This window comes from Nylanderia fulva, unplaced genomic scaffold (genome assembly GCF_048542155.1).
Source record: "Nylanderia fulva isolate GAGA-0341 unplaced genomic scaffold, ASM4854215v1 Scaffold56, whole genome shotgun sequence".
NCBI classification, from domain to species: Eukaryota; Metazoa; Arthropoda; class Insecta; order Hymenoptera; family Formicidae; genus Nylanderia; species Nylanderia fulva.
Window position 1 is genome coordinate 227,891 of NW_028190654.1, and position 13,035 is coordinate 240,925.

At 44.4% G+C, this 13,035-nt stretch overlaps 4 protein-coding genes across 4 annotated transcripts in view; 3 read left to right on the forward strand and 1 right to left on the reverse strand.

Moving 5' to 3' along the window:
* The window catches only part of LOC114932957 (cytochrome P450 6k1-like), a 172,150-nt gene that overhangs the window by 12,738 nt on the left and 146,377 nt on the right, over positions 1–13,035 (forward strand). The window lies entirely within an intron of this gene.
* LOC146721045 (uncharacterized) lies at positions 1,628–2,685 on the reverse strand. Its single transcript, XM_085487470.1, has one exon. The coding sequence runs from the start codon at positions 2,673–2,675 to the stop codon at positions 1,650–1,652; it is 1,026 nt and encodes a 341-aa protein (XP_085343596.1). The 5' UTR covers positions 2,676–2,685; the 3' UTR covers positions 1,628–1,649.
* LOC146721046 (uncharacterized) lies at positions 3,341–4,670 on the forward strand. Its single transcript, XM_085487491.1, has one exon. It carries the CDS (start codon positions 3,535–3,537, stop codon positions 4,510–4,512), a length of 978 nt encoding a protein of 325 aa, XP_085343617.1. The 5' UTR covers positions 3,341–3,534; the 3' UTR covers positions 4,513–4,670.
* LOC146721047 (uncharacterized) lies at positions 6,779–8,506 on the forward strand. The gene is made up of 3 exons (XM_085487477.1): positions 6,779–7,077; positions 7,673–7,795; positions 7,881–8,506. Exons 1-3 carry the CDS (start codon positions 6,779–6,781, stop codon positions 8,443–8,445), a joined length of 987 nt encoding a protein of 328 aa, XP_085343603.1. The 3' UTR covers positions 8,446–8,506.

The window sequence follows — 13,035 nt, forward strand, 5'->3', positions numbered from 1 at the left end:
GAGTCTTTCGGCTCTCGCGGGGGTAACGTCGGCGGGTCGCATACCAATCGTTCGATGCTTGCGTCCGTTGTAATCTGATACGAGGCGTGGCAGTATGTCGAACCACTTGTAAGTGCCATTCAGCGTAAACATCTTCCACATGTCGTTCTTTAACGTGCGATTGAATCGCTCGACGACCGACGCCTTCAATATCGAATATGTCGAATAGTGATTAATGTCATGTTTTCGCATAAGTCGTTGCACATCGGCGTTGTAAAATTCCTTCCCGTTATCGGTTTGCATGTTTTTCGGACATCTCTTGCTGTCTCGAATTATCTCAGCGATTGCGTCAGCTGTCTCGCTTCCTCCTTTACTCTTGAGTGGTACAGCCCACGCATACTTGCTCAACACATCGATGACGGTGAGTATGTAGTGGTAACCTCTGTTGAAACGGGAGTACGGACGCATCTCGACAATGTCGGCTTGCCACAGATCATCGTATCCTCGCACTATGACATGCCTTCGAGGGAAATTTTTTCTCGCTGACGCGTGCAACTCGTTTACCAACTGCCTTCTCTCCAAACTATGTTGCTCGTTGTTATTTTCACTATTCATTCTCGTTCGTTCACGTTGTTTTACGTTGTTTCGGGGTTCGTTCACGTTGTTTCGGGGTTGTTTCGGGGTTCGTTCACGTTGTTTTGGGGTTGTTTCGGGGTTCGTTCACGTTGTTTCGGGGTTCTTTCGGGGTTCGTTCACGTTGTTTCGGGGTTGTTTCGGGGTTCGTTCACGTTGTTTCGGGGTTCGTTCACGTTGTTTCGGGGTTGTTTCGGGGTTCGTTCACGTTGTTTCGAGGTTCTTTCGGGTTAGGTAGTCGTTATAGCGTTGTTCACTCCCGTCCTTGACCCATTCGAAAATCGTCTTTGACTCGTTTGCAGCCTTTTTCGCAGTCGTTTCTGATCCGTTCGCAACCGCTTTTGAATCGATCGTAACCATCCCTGACCTGTTCGCAACCCTTACTGAGTTGGTGATAGCCTTGTATGTAACCTTTAAGGACTTGTTCGTAGCCTCGTTCGCAACCCTGTTTGACATGATCGTAACCTCGATCGTAGCGGTCGCGTTCACCACCGTTTCCAGGTCGTTCACAGCTGCTGCTTCCGGGTCGGTCACTGCTGCTTCCGGGTCGGTCACTGATACCACTCATTGTTGTTTGGTAGCACGTCGATCGTAACCGCTTCTTCTAGACGTTTGTTTGATGGACGTTTCCGAGCCAACCGCTCATTAGATGTCTGAGGTAGTGTTTGGTGCACGCAAAAGTTCTTTTATCGCAGTCTCCAACGCTCGTACATCCTTCTCTAACGCAGCCAGCTTCTCATCTAACTCTTTCTGTTGGACCATCAATGTTTTAAAGCACTCTTCCAGGTACAATTTGTTGACGGCATCGGTATCCGCCTCAGGTTGCGCTACACGGCGAATCTTGCGCGATCTCGCGTCATAATCTGTAGCGACGCGACATAGAGCGTTTTTACGCACACATCTTCTCATCAATGTGTGCCAATGATCGCCGGTTGTATCAATTCTCCTCTCGAATAATCCAAATTTATTGATAGACATTTTTGCAATGCTTTGTAGAGTGTCACGCGATAGACTGAATAGATTGTCGGAACCCTTGTTTAATTTATAATAATGCCCGCTTCCCGCAGTTCCTCGATGATCGACAGGATCTCGTTGTCATGCGCGTTGTTGCCAGCTTGGCGCGAAGCGTCGAGCAATCGTAGGCGATCCACTAGCTCGTTGGGGTCGTCCCAGTGCACGTAATCAATCTTATTGTCGGTTAGCGTCATAGCGCGAGGCATTCCAGTGCCAGATTTTGGGCTCTCCACCCGCGTCAACGGTGCGATTATATATTTGTACTTGTCCCCCTTGCTACCCTTCACACGACCTTGCGCATCAAAATTGCGTTTATGCACGTTTGTCGCCAATAATATGTGCTTGTATTTTTGCAAATCGTCCTCCTGGTAATCGGGTCTTTTCTTGAAGATCAACTCGTACAATCCGGGCGTTCCAATATACCGCGTGTCGCCTATGATTATATTGTCATCTTTGTCAATCGCGAATCGCTTGCTGCCGAGCCGCATTTCATTCTCGTCGAAATAGACTCCGTATACATTATCAATTTCTTTCTTCTCATCAGCACCAAGGAGAGCGTCCATGTATTCTCGTCCTAATGGCCCCAAATTCTTTCGCATCATTTGTCGACCTTCCGGCGATCTTAACCAGTGTCGAAGGGGTATTTCGGACAGGTTACGCGTGGTTTCCAAAACATTTTCGTCTACGAGCACTTTGGGTATCACAGGTTGTGCGCTTATCGGTGTAGATGTTGTCGGCAGTGAAGCGTCCAATGGCTTCGAAATATCATATTTTCTCTTTTTCAATTCCTCCTCTTTATATCGCTTGATAATTTTATGTTTTCTCTTTTTCGGTGTCTCCCCCTCATACCGTGTCTCGATCTTCACACCGTCGTCGTCGTCGGTGTTAGGCTCGTTTTTCACCGAAATCGTCGCGTTGTCGACAATCTTTTGTAGCGGCTCGATAATAGGTTTAAAGTGAGTCTTGACGGCGATATCATCATCGATCTTTCCGGTCTTCAGAGCGCGGTGTTTCTTGCGGATCGATTCGGCCGTCTTCGCAATCTCCATGGCAACCTTTTCACGCTCGCGAATATTATCAGCCATCCTAAACTCTAGAGAGTGCTGTCGAAAACTAATGGCTCCGCGGTATCGCGAACTCGTTAAATCCTTTTCTGTATCGCCCGTTCGTAAGCGAGCTGTCCTTGTCTATCACTAGAAATCCATACTTTTGTTGCCAACATGTACGACATAACTTCCCGAAATCCTCATACGACATGTCGGTATTCACGTGATCGTTGTACACGTGCTTCAAATTGGTGGCGTCCTGTTTAAATAGGATTAGCAGGTTCGCGTTGTCGCGTATAAGATGTTTCGGTATTCTCGCGTATGTCTGACAGAGATAGAAGCAGTCGATGTTCGAGTGGCGCCCCATTGAGAAGTACTCTCTTATCGTATCTTGCTTGTCGCATGCCACGTCATCAAAGACAAAAATTGAATTTGGACATGCCTCGCTCGGTGGAATGACGTCACTGTTATTTGAGAATGTAAAGTAGCCGATTTCGTCAATCGACGTCAATAAATCTTCCAAATAGCGATATTTCGGCTGTTGCAGCAATTTCGAGTACACGTACACGTTCTCGAAACGCACACCGTGCGGACTTTCCAGCAGGCTTATCAACACGTTGGTTTTACCACAATTCGAGGGGCCGCAAACGATCGCGCGTACAGTTGTCGGTAGCATCGTACCGTGTTTGCGCACACCTTCGTTCACGCTGCAGCGTACTCTGTCGTCGTAATTCATCACTCGTATCGTCAGAGGTTGTCGCACGAATTTCATTTTCTCACTCCCGATTTGACCTCCAACGTCCGCCTATTTATAGCTGCGCGGACTCGCGCTTTGCTCAGTATCGTCTAGAGATTGCGGCGGATGTCAACGAAAATAGGCACAGGTGTATTAAATCGTGCGATAAACGCACTTCCGGTCGAGCTTCATATCCCCGGCTATCAATTTTGCGGCCCGGGAACTCGTTTGGAAAAGCGATTGGCTAGAGGTGATCAAGGCGTCAACCCATTGGACGCGGCGTGTCGTGAACACGATATAGCGTACTCTCGGAGCAGCGAACTCGCCGAGAGACACGCGGCGGATAAGGTACTCGCCGAGAAAGCGAAAACTCGCATCGTCGCGAAAAACTCGAGTCTCGGTGAGAGAGCCGCGGCCGCAGTTGTCTGGGCAGCGATGAAAGCCAAGACGAAGCTCGGCATGGGCTTGAAGAAGAGGACGAAGAAGAGGAGGAGGAGGAGGGTACTTTCGGCAGCGAAACGAGGCGGATTTTTGCCGATTTTACCAATGCTGGGCGCGCTCGGATCCCTGGTTGGCGGAGCGGCTGGCGTAGCAAAAGCGGTAAACGACAATAAAGCCGCGCAACGTCAGTTGCAAGAGATACTACGCCACAATCGCGCCATGGAAGGCCGCGGACTGTATCTCGCCCCTTACAAATATGGACGAGGAGCGAGGAAAAAAAAAAACGTCAAAAAAACGTTAAAAATGCCGCAAGGTGTAACTACAAATGTGCAATTGCTACAACTTGCAAAACGTATGCACATTCCATATTTTAAAGGTGTATTTATGCGCAATAATTTACCGATAAATGGCGCGCGAGAAAATGAGAGCGGTATCGTCAATCTGGACAGCACAGACGGTCCTGGCACTCATTGGGTGGCGTATGCAAAAAGGGGAAATCGCGCAATCTATTTCGACAGTTTTGGCAATCTTCGACCACCCGAGGAATTGGTGCGATATTTAAACGTGCCGAAATTGGAATACAATTACACCTCTTATCAAACGTATGATCAGAGTATCTGTGGACAATTGTGCTTGCAGTTTCTCCGAGAGATTGAATTTTAGTTCAACTTGCAGCGAATTTAAAGACTGACATTGCGCTATTTCACTCAGTTTTGTCAACATGTCGCTAACACTAACATTGACTGGGAAGAGTAGCGTCCTCGCGGCGACCTACTTTCCGCCCATAGATTTGAGCGACGCGGACTACGAGCTTGGTCTGACGGATTTTGAAACTTATCACACTATATCGAATGTGAATTCCTCGAATAATAAATTTTACTACGGCAAAGACAACGCGGAAATTACGATTCCCGAGGGATCGTACGAGCTGCAAGCGATACATGAATTTTTGAAACGCGCACTTTCCCGAAAACATAATGCTGTTAGCTGATAAAGGTGTCGACGATGAAGATTACCCAATCGTGCTCCGCGCTAATTACAATACGATGAGAAGCGAGATCAAGTGTGCCTACAGAATAAACTTTAGCATGCCCAACAACATTGGATCGCTGCTGGGATTCTCGAATCGTATACTGCAACCGCGAAAATGGCACAAATCGAACATGGCGATTAATATTATCAAGGTGAACATTATCCGCATAGAGTGTAACGTGACCGCGGGTGCATACTGCAACGATAAACTCGTTCACACGATACACGAATTTTCACCGAGGGTACCACCAGGATATAAGATATCGGAAACGCCGGCGCAGATCATTTACCTGCCGGTCTTCGTACGGAGCATTACTGATTTAGTGTTACGCGTTACTGACCAGGAGGGACGATTGCTCGATTTTCGAGGTGAAGAGATAACAATTAGATTGCACGTACGACGGCGGGCCACCCTCGTGCAACGGGATGCTCGTGTTGAATAAAGACACGAAGAACACAATCTGGCCAGCAACAACATCATTCGCTAATATCAAATCAACCGCGAAGAAGAGACTCACCTCGTCAAACGTTGCGTTTTTACAATCTTTGGGATTTGCGGTGCGCGCCATCTGAACAATGACTGAGATTCTCAACATCGAGGAAGAGCCAGTCTTTGACGATCGCATCGTCAAGATTGAGACTCACACATACAACCCGTTTGCCAACACAACATTTGGATACAGCGACGAGATAAGAATACCCATACAACAACAGGATTTATATACGTTGCCGTATGAGAGTTTCCTCTACATCGAGGGTGAACTGCGGATAACTCATCCAATTGAGGGATCCAATGTGATGCTGGGAAATAATTGCGTCGCATTCATGTTTGACGAAATTCGCTACGAGCTCGATGGTGTGGAGATTGATCGCAACAGGAATGTGGGAATAACAAGTCTGCTGAAAAACTATGTGACAATGTCATCCGATAGAAGCGTGATTATGCGAAATGCAGGCTGGGATAGCCCGACTACTGTGAATGGATACTTTAATTTTTGCGTACCGCTGCACATGTTGCTGGGATTTTGCGAGGATTACAAACGCGTGGTTATTAATGCGCGTCATGAGTTGATCCTAATACGAGCGCGCAACGACAATAATTGTCTGTATGGAAATTCTGCACTGGAGCCTGTGATCAACATATTCAAGATACAATGGCGAATGCCACACGTGTTGTTGAGCGAGATTAAGAAGCTGTCGATGCTGCGCGCTCTGGAAAGCGGACGTTACCTCAGCATGGGTTTCCGCTCGTGGGATCTATACGAATTTCCGCTATTGCAGCGTACGACCAAGCATTCGTGGGCCATTAAGACCGCGACTCAACTGGAGAAGCCGCGATATGTAATTTTTGCTCTGCAGACAGGGCGTAAAAATGTCATGTCCGAGGATACGAGTCGATTCGACAACTGTAAATTAACCAACGTGAAACTCTATCTGAACTCGGAATGTTATCCGTACGACGATATGAATCTGGATTTCGATAGAAACAGATGGTCGATTTTGTATGACACGTATGCGCGTTTCTGCAAAAATTATTACGGATACGAGTATCTCGAGCCGAGCCTCACCATCACACGGTTTTTACAAAACGGTCCGTTTGTGATTATCGATTGTTCTCGACAAAACGAATCGGTCAAGAGCGCAACGGTGGATGTGAGATTGGAATTTGAGTGTAAGGAGAATATACCTAATAATACCACTGCGTACTGCCTCATCATGCACGATCGCGTGATCCAGTACAACCCGTTGACCAACGTTGTGCGCAAAATCACCTAAAAAATGTTTACACAACTACGCGTGTGAAAGAGGGGGAGGAGGAGGATACATAATCATGATGATGCGAGATGTCTGATGTTAGTGAAGTAATACCTCTCGACTGACTCACATCGAAGAGATCATGTCCGCACCAACGTTTGTCGACCTGCAAGGATTTATCCTAAACAAGCGATTTATCGTGAAGGAAGCGGCAATCCTGAGAAGAGGATATATCATGTCACACTATTTCTTCGCATGCCCTGTGCCGTGGAGCGTGCTTATAAAGTCGGAAAGGCGCCAGGCCTCATGGATAACTCAGCATCATCACAGCTTGCAATGGGAGGATGGAAATGTTCCATACTGCATGGCTCAGCGCTTGATCACGGCAGCTATCAATGGCATAAATGAACAAGACGAGGAAGAAGAAGAGTCCTCTCTCGTGTATGTAAAAGGACTCGAAAAGCGAGAGTGGCTTGCCGAAATAGTGGACGATGCGTGCAGCGGTTTCATGATTAAGACCTTGGATGCCATATATGAAGATGTGCCTGCATTAAATAAATTAGATCCCACATATACTCTACGATGTAATAAACATGTAAAAAATTGCGCGTTACAAAATGTATTTAAATTATTCAATTGGTGGTCGGCTAATCGCGACGATCATCCGTTTTTTGAATAAACATATTATTTACATACTATTCTCTTTATTATTTTTCCTAACCAGATATTTCTAAGAAATCCTTTTACCCCCACTACTTTTAAAAATTTCTCACGCAATCGTATTTCTAAGAATTTCTTTTACCCCCACTACTTTTAATAATTTCTCACGCAATCGTATTTCTAAGAATTTCTTTTACCCCCACTACTTTTAATAATTTGTCTTTCCCTCCAGATATATTTCTAAGAATCCCCCTCTCCTAATATTTTAAATATTTCTCTTTGTTCTTTCCCTCCAGATATATTTCTAAGAATCCCCTTCTCCTAATATTTTAAAAATGACCGTTACTCGATTATTAATACCTTATTATACAATCAGTCTTTCGTCGACCGTTCTAACTGACGGTTCACTTTTTTTAATACCCTCGGTTCAAAGAAGCAGCAGCAGCATGAATTACTACATGCCGAGACGCGATGAAACGTGCGAGAAGAAATGCGACGAGTAAGTATAACTTTTTTTGTATCTTTTATATTTTTAATTTTATATATTTTTTATGAGTTATAATTTCTTTTTTCCTAATTTACAGCGTTTCGCTGGAGCCTCGTGCAGTTCGCATACTTGGAAGACGATACGCATTGACGGCAACGGAATTCAAATTCCTCGAAATCGGCATCAGAGTGGATCCGCCGAGTTACGTGGAGATCGCCATAGGAGATCATCGGGGAAAACAGCTATTACTATCTCTCGAAACGTGGAAAGGACTCTACGAGCAACGCCACGCTATTCACAATTACCTGAACAATGACTCCTCCTCCAACAACGATGTGTATAATTGCATAAGTGTCGGGCCGCTAACAGTGCGATTTCACAAGATAAACGGCACCAAGCTCATAAGTCTCGAATCAGCGGATGTGCGCATGATGATGGTCGAATCGACGTTACATCGTATGTTCGAGCTCGATTCATGTATCGAAATAATGTACGATCGATTGACGAGGCTCGTCGCAACGGTTGATATCAAATATACTCAATTCTCCAATATTGCATCCACTGTAACGAATGCGAGAGAATTGTCGAATGCGATACGCGCTAGCAATGCCTTCAACATGCACCAACTTGTCGATTGCGAGCTGGTGGCTTTAGTTTTTTAATATGTAATAAAACTACATAATTATGTATTAAATATAAGACGAATAAATACTTATATGTATATATTATGGTGTACTTTATTTGCGCGCCACCCGTTACATACTTTGCGAGATATAATTATTGTGTCAAGGACAATGCATTCAGCGAGAAAAAAATCGATATTTTTATCTTACGAGATAAGACCATCCATGCTGCGGCAGAATCGATAATTTTATCTTACGAGGCGCACGCGACATTAAGAGTAAGAGAGACGCACGCCTTCAAGAGAGAGAGAGAGGGAAGTAGCGGCGAGAGAGAGCCAGCGGACATGCGGCGACTGCGAGATTCGGCGGCTCGGGCCTGCGGCGAGAGAGATCCAAGCCTGGATACGGCGGCGAGAGAGTCGGCGGCTCGGGCCTGCGGCGAGAGAGATGCGGCGGCTCGGGCCTGCGGCGAGAGAGATCCAAGCCTGGATACGGCGGCGAGAGAGGCGACGGCGAGAGAGATCCAAGCCTGGATAGGGCGGCGAGAGAGGCGACGGCGAGAGATGCGACGGCGAGAGATGCGACGGTGAACGAGAGAGATCCAAGCCTGGATTTTGCGAGAGAGATGTTGCGGCGAGGGATGTGAAGGAGAGGAGGAAAAACATTTTTTTTTATTTTAATAAAAATATATATTTTATTCATTACTTTTTATTCATATTTTTTTTACATTAGTTTTTACATTAGTTTTTACATATTTTTTCTATAAGGAAAGAAGGGAAACATTTTTTAAATTAATAAACATTTTATTATATTAATATTTTTTTATTTAATATATTACCGCCGGCATTAGCATTACCCGAGGTGTACCGCGTGGAGGTTGCCGGTCGGATTTACACCTCATATGTTAGAGTATGTGCATGTGTGTATGCGTGTGTGTACTTGTACATGTGTTGCAGTAGAGATGAGGACCCCGCGGTTCGTCACTTCCGCGGTATTTAATGACTCCAAACCCTCTCTACTGTGTGTGTAAATAAAAAATAAAAAATAATATATGTAAAATATAAAAAAATATAAAAATATAAAAATATAAAAATATAAAAATATAAAAATATAAAATATAAAAAATATAAAAATATAAAAATATAAAAATATAAAAAATATAAAATATAAAATATAAAAAATATACGGTGACGGCGAGTGAGCAGCGAGAGAGAGAGAGCCGGCGGCTCTAGGTAGCGGCGAGAGAGAGAGTCAGCGGGCCTGCTGCGACTGCGAGAGAGGGGGTCGCGTTAACCATCGCTGTCAGACTGTGCCTGCACATAGAAATATAATAAATTATTATACTATTTTTTTATATTTTGACATATATATATATATATATATATACTTACAGCCTTGACAGATTGGGCACAAGTTGGCCAGGAAGAGTACGAACACTTTTTTAAACAATCGATGCAATAAAGATGCGGTACATCCCTGTACCGCATCGTCACGTGCCTGTGCGTTAGTGTAGTTGCTGCGAATCTTTCCCTGTTTCTCATGAAACAGGGAATGCAGATTTTCACTGACCCTCCTGGTGAGACGTATGCTGTTATAACGCATACCCATGTATCTTCGTCGAGGGATGCAACTGCTCGTACATCTAACGTACGCGAGTGGCACGACTCCCGAACAGCGTTTTCGCTTTCGTACCCATCATCATGCAAATCTTCTTCCTCCTCTTCTTCTTCTGCTTCTTCTTGCTCAACAATGGGTATGACATCACCCTCCATTTCTTCTATATCATCTAAGATGATATTCACCTCCCTGTCGTACACAGGGTCGTACACCGCACCATCACTGTCACTGTCGTCGTCGGAGATGGTTATAACTTCCATCTCGTCATCCGGGACGACGACCACCTCCATCTCGTCATCAGGGATGACCACCACCTCCATCTCTTCATCGTCGGAGATCACTACTTCCATGTCTTTCTCCATTTTTGCAAAAAAAACAATTGATCACTGTATGCTCACTGTATTGCTCACTAGTAATGTCACCGTACTATGACCCGGCAGTGACATCGGTCCTCATTATATATCTTGGTCATCCCTTTGTTCATGCAATGATGCAATTATCTCCGAAAGATGATCTCCGACGAAACAAAAAATAGCGGCTGCTCAGTAGTTGTCTATCGACATGTTTACACCTTCCGCGAAGACATATCTACTCTCTCTCTCAGAACACGTTGATATCACATATGTTGTACACCTATTTTATCACAGAAAAGATAAATAGGCTGCCGACAAAAAATCTGGCGATGATGATGATGATGATGATGACGATGGTTCTCTCCTATCTGACTCCTCCATTTCTTGGTCAGAATCATTTTCGGATGATTGTGTTTTGCATGACACCGATGGTGAAGGCATGTCCATGTAGCCAAATTCATAGTTGTCCACAGTGAAATAATCGACACAATTTTTGTATCGACGTTGATAACATGCGACTCGCTTGTGTCGCTTAGACGTTCTGGTGCATTTAGATAAATCACCAACCACTCTTACAATGTCTTCATGCGTTTCCAGGAACTGGGCTACACGTCTTGTATGCGGTTTTCGCACACCAAGTTCGCGATTTCGTACATATTGTACAATTGAAGTCACCGCTTCACGTTTATTACAAAACGGGTTGTTTTTTTTTCATTGTGACAACATACCTCGAGATGTCTATACCATCTCTCAGCAGTCTTATAACACCCCTTCTCATGACACTCTGCATGATTTTGCGGTGCGCTCTCCATTTTTCAATGTCTATCACTTATTCGCACTTTTAACCTCAGCCTATTTTCGCTGACATTCGCTGCAATCCCTGATCATCGGTGCAGGACCGTCAATATGCGTTCGCATCCACGGCCGATTGTAGTGTTGGAGGCAGCGACGATATGTCTGAACCTCCGGATCCGTCTTAATGTGCTCCGGCAGTTTTTCCCACAAATGCTCTACGAAATATCCGCACTTTTGCAGTAAAACAATCTTCGGAATATATTGCAACTGTTCGGCACTTAAACTGAGAATGTCGGAAGCACTTGATAGTATTACAAACATTCTGAATGAAGCGTGCGCTCGCCAGTGGTACTATGGCCCGGCAGCTGCATCGGTCCTCATTATATATCCCGATCATCCCTTTGTTCGTGGGGATGATGATGCAATTGTTAATTCGCGAGAAATATTTGTGCGATATCTTCGGAGAAAATTTAGATATCGCTGATAATTCTTAGAAATACATAGATAAGGCCGCCCGTTACCTTTCATTTCACCCCGTCGGGGATCCAAGCCTGGATCGACACGCCGGATCGGATTAACATGTCGCAACCTGTACGGATCAACCCGCTTGATTGTCGGCGAACCTTTTGTTCTTAGTAATTCGCAGAATTATCTTATCAAACTTAGATATCCGATTGTCGGCGCTCAGCTTGGATTTGGATTTTGCGGCAGCCATTCGCAGAATTTTTATCTTATCAAATTTAGATGAAGAAACGCAACCCCCTTAGTAATAGATATCTGAATGTCGGCGCTCAGCTTGGATTCTGAAACGGCGGCAGCCATTCGCAGAATTTTTATCTTATCAAATTTAGATGAAGAAACGCAACCCCCTTAGTAATAGATATCTGAATGTCGGCGCTCAGCTTGGATTCTGAAACGGCGGCAGCCATTCGCAGAATTTTTATCTTATCTTCGGAGAAAATTTATGAAAACTTTGATACCGCTCAAGCTTATCTTTGATACCTTACAAAGACGCCGCTTATCTTTGATACCTTACAAAGACGCCGCTTATCTTGGATTCGAAAACTTAGCTTATCTTATCTTGGATTTTCGGAGAAAATTTATGAAAACTTTGATACCGCTCAAAGACGCCGCTTATCTTATCTTATCTTGTTTATGAATATATCAAGTAACATGATCCCCTTATCTTATCTTGTTTATAAATATATCAGGTAACATGATCCCCTTATCAGGTTATCTGATATGTTTATAAACAAAGATAAGCTTATCTACTGATAAGACCCCCTCCCCCGCGTGACGTCACCCCCCTCGCCCCCGATTCCCCCCCGCCCCTCACCCCCCCTCATTGCCCCTGGTCTAGAACCCCCATAGTATAACTGCGTTGGACAAAGTGTATAAGCCTAAAAGGAAACTATGTTGAAAAAAAAAGATTTACCCCAAACAATAAAGTAGTTTTTATTTTTGCACGGATTTTTCAAACGACCCTCGTATAACAGAGAAAAGTATAGAATCAAAAAGATCTGAATAGCTCAGTTGGAAGAGCAGTCGCCCGGCAAGCGAAAGGTCTCGGGTTCGATTCCCGATTCAGCGACTTTCGGATCTATATTTTTCTCTCGCATTTATTTCCTTAGAGGGGAACAGGGGATGTATGGAATTAAATCTCTTGTAGAGATTATTCCAATTTTAAATCTTGGCCGTGTCCAAGTAAAAATTTGGTGCCTTGTGCACAGGTATTTAATTCTAACAAAAAAATTTAGTTTCGTTGGGATAACGCACTGTCATCCACGATTTAGCTCTTATTGCTTGTCTTACACTTTAAATTTATATTTATATTACAGAGCCTTGTTAAACTCTTAAATAAAAT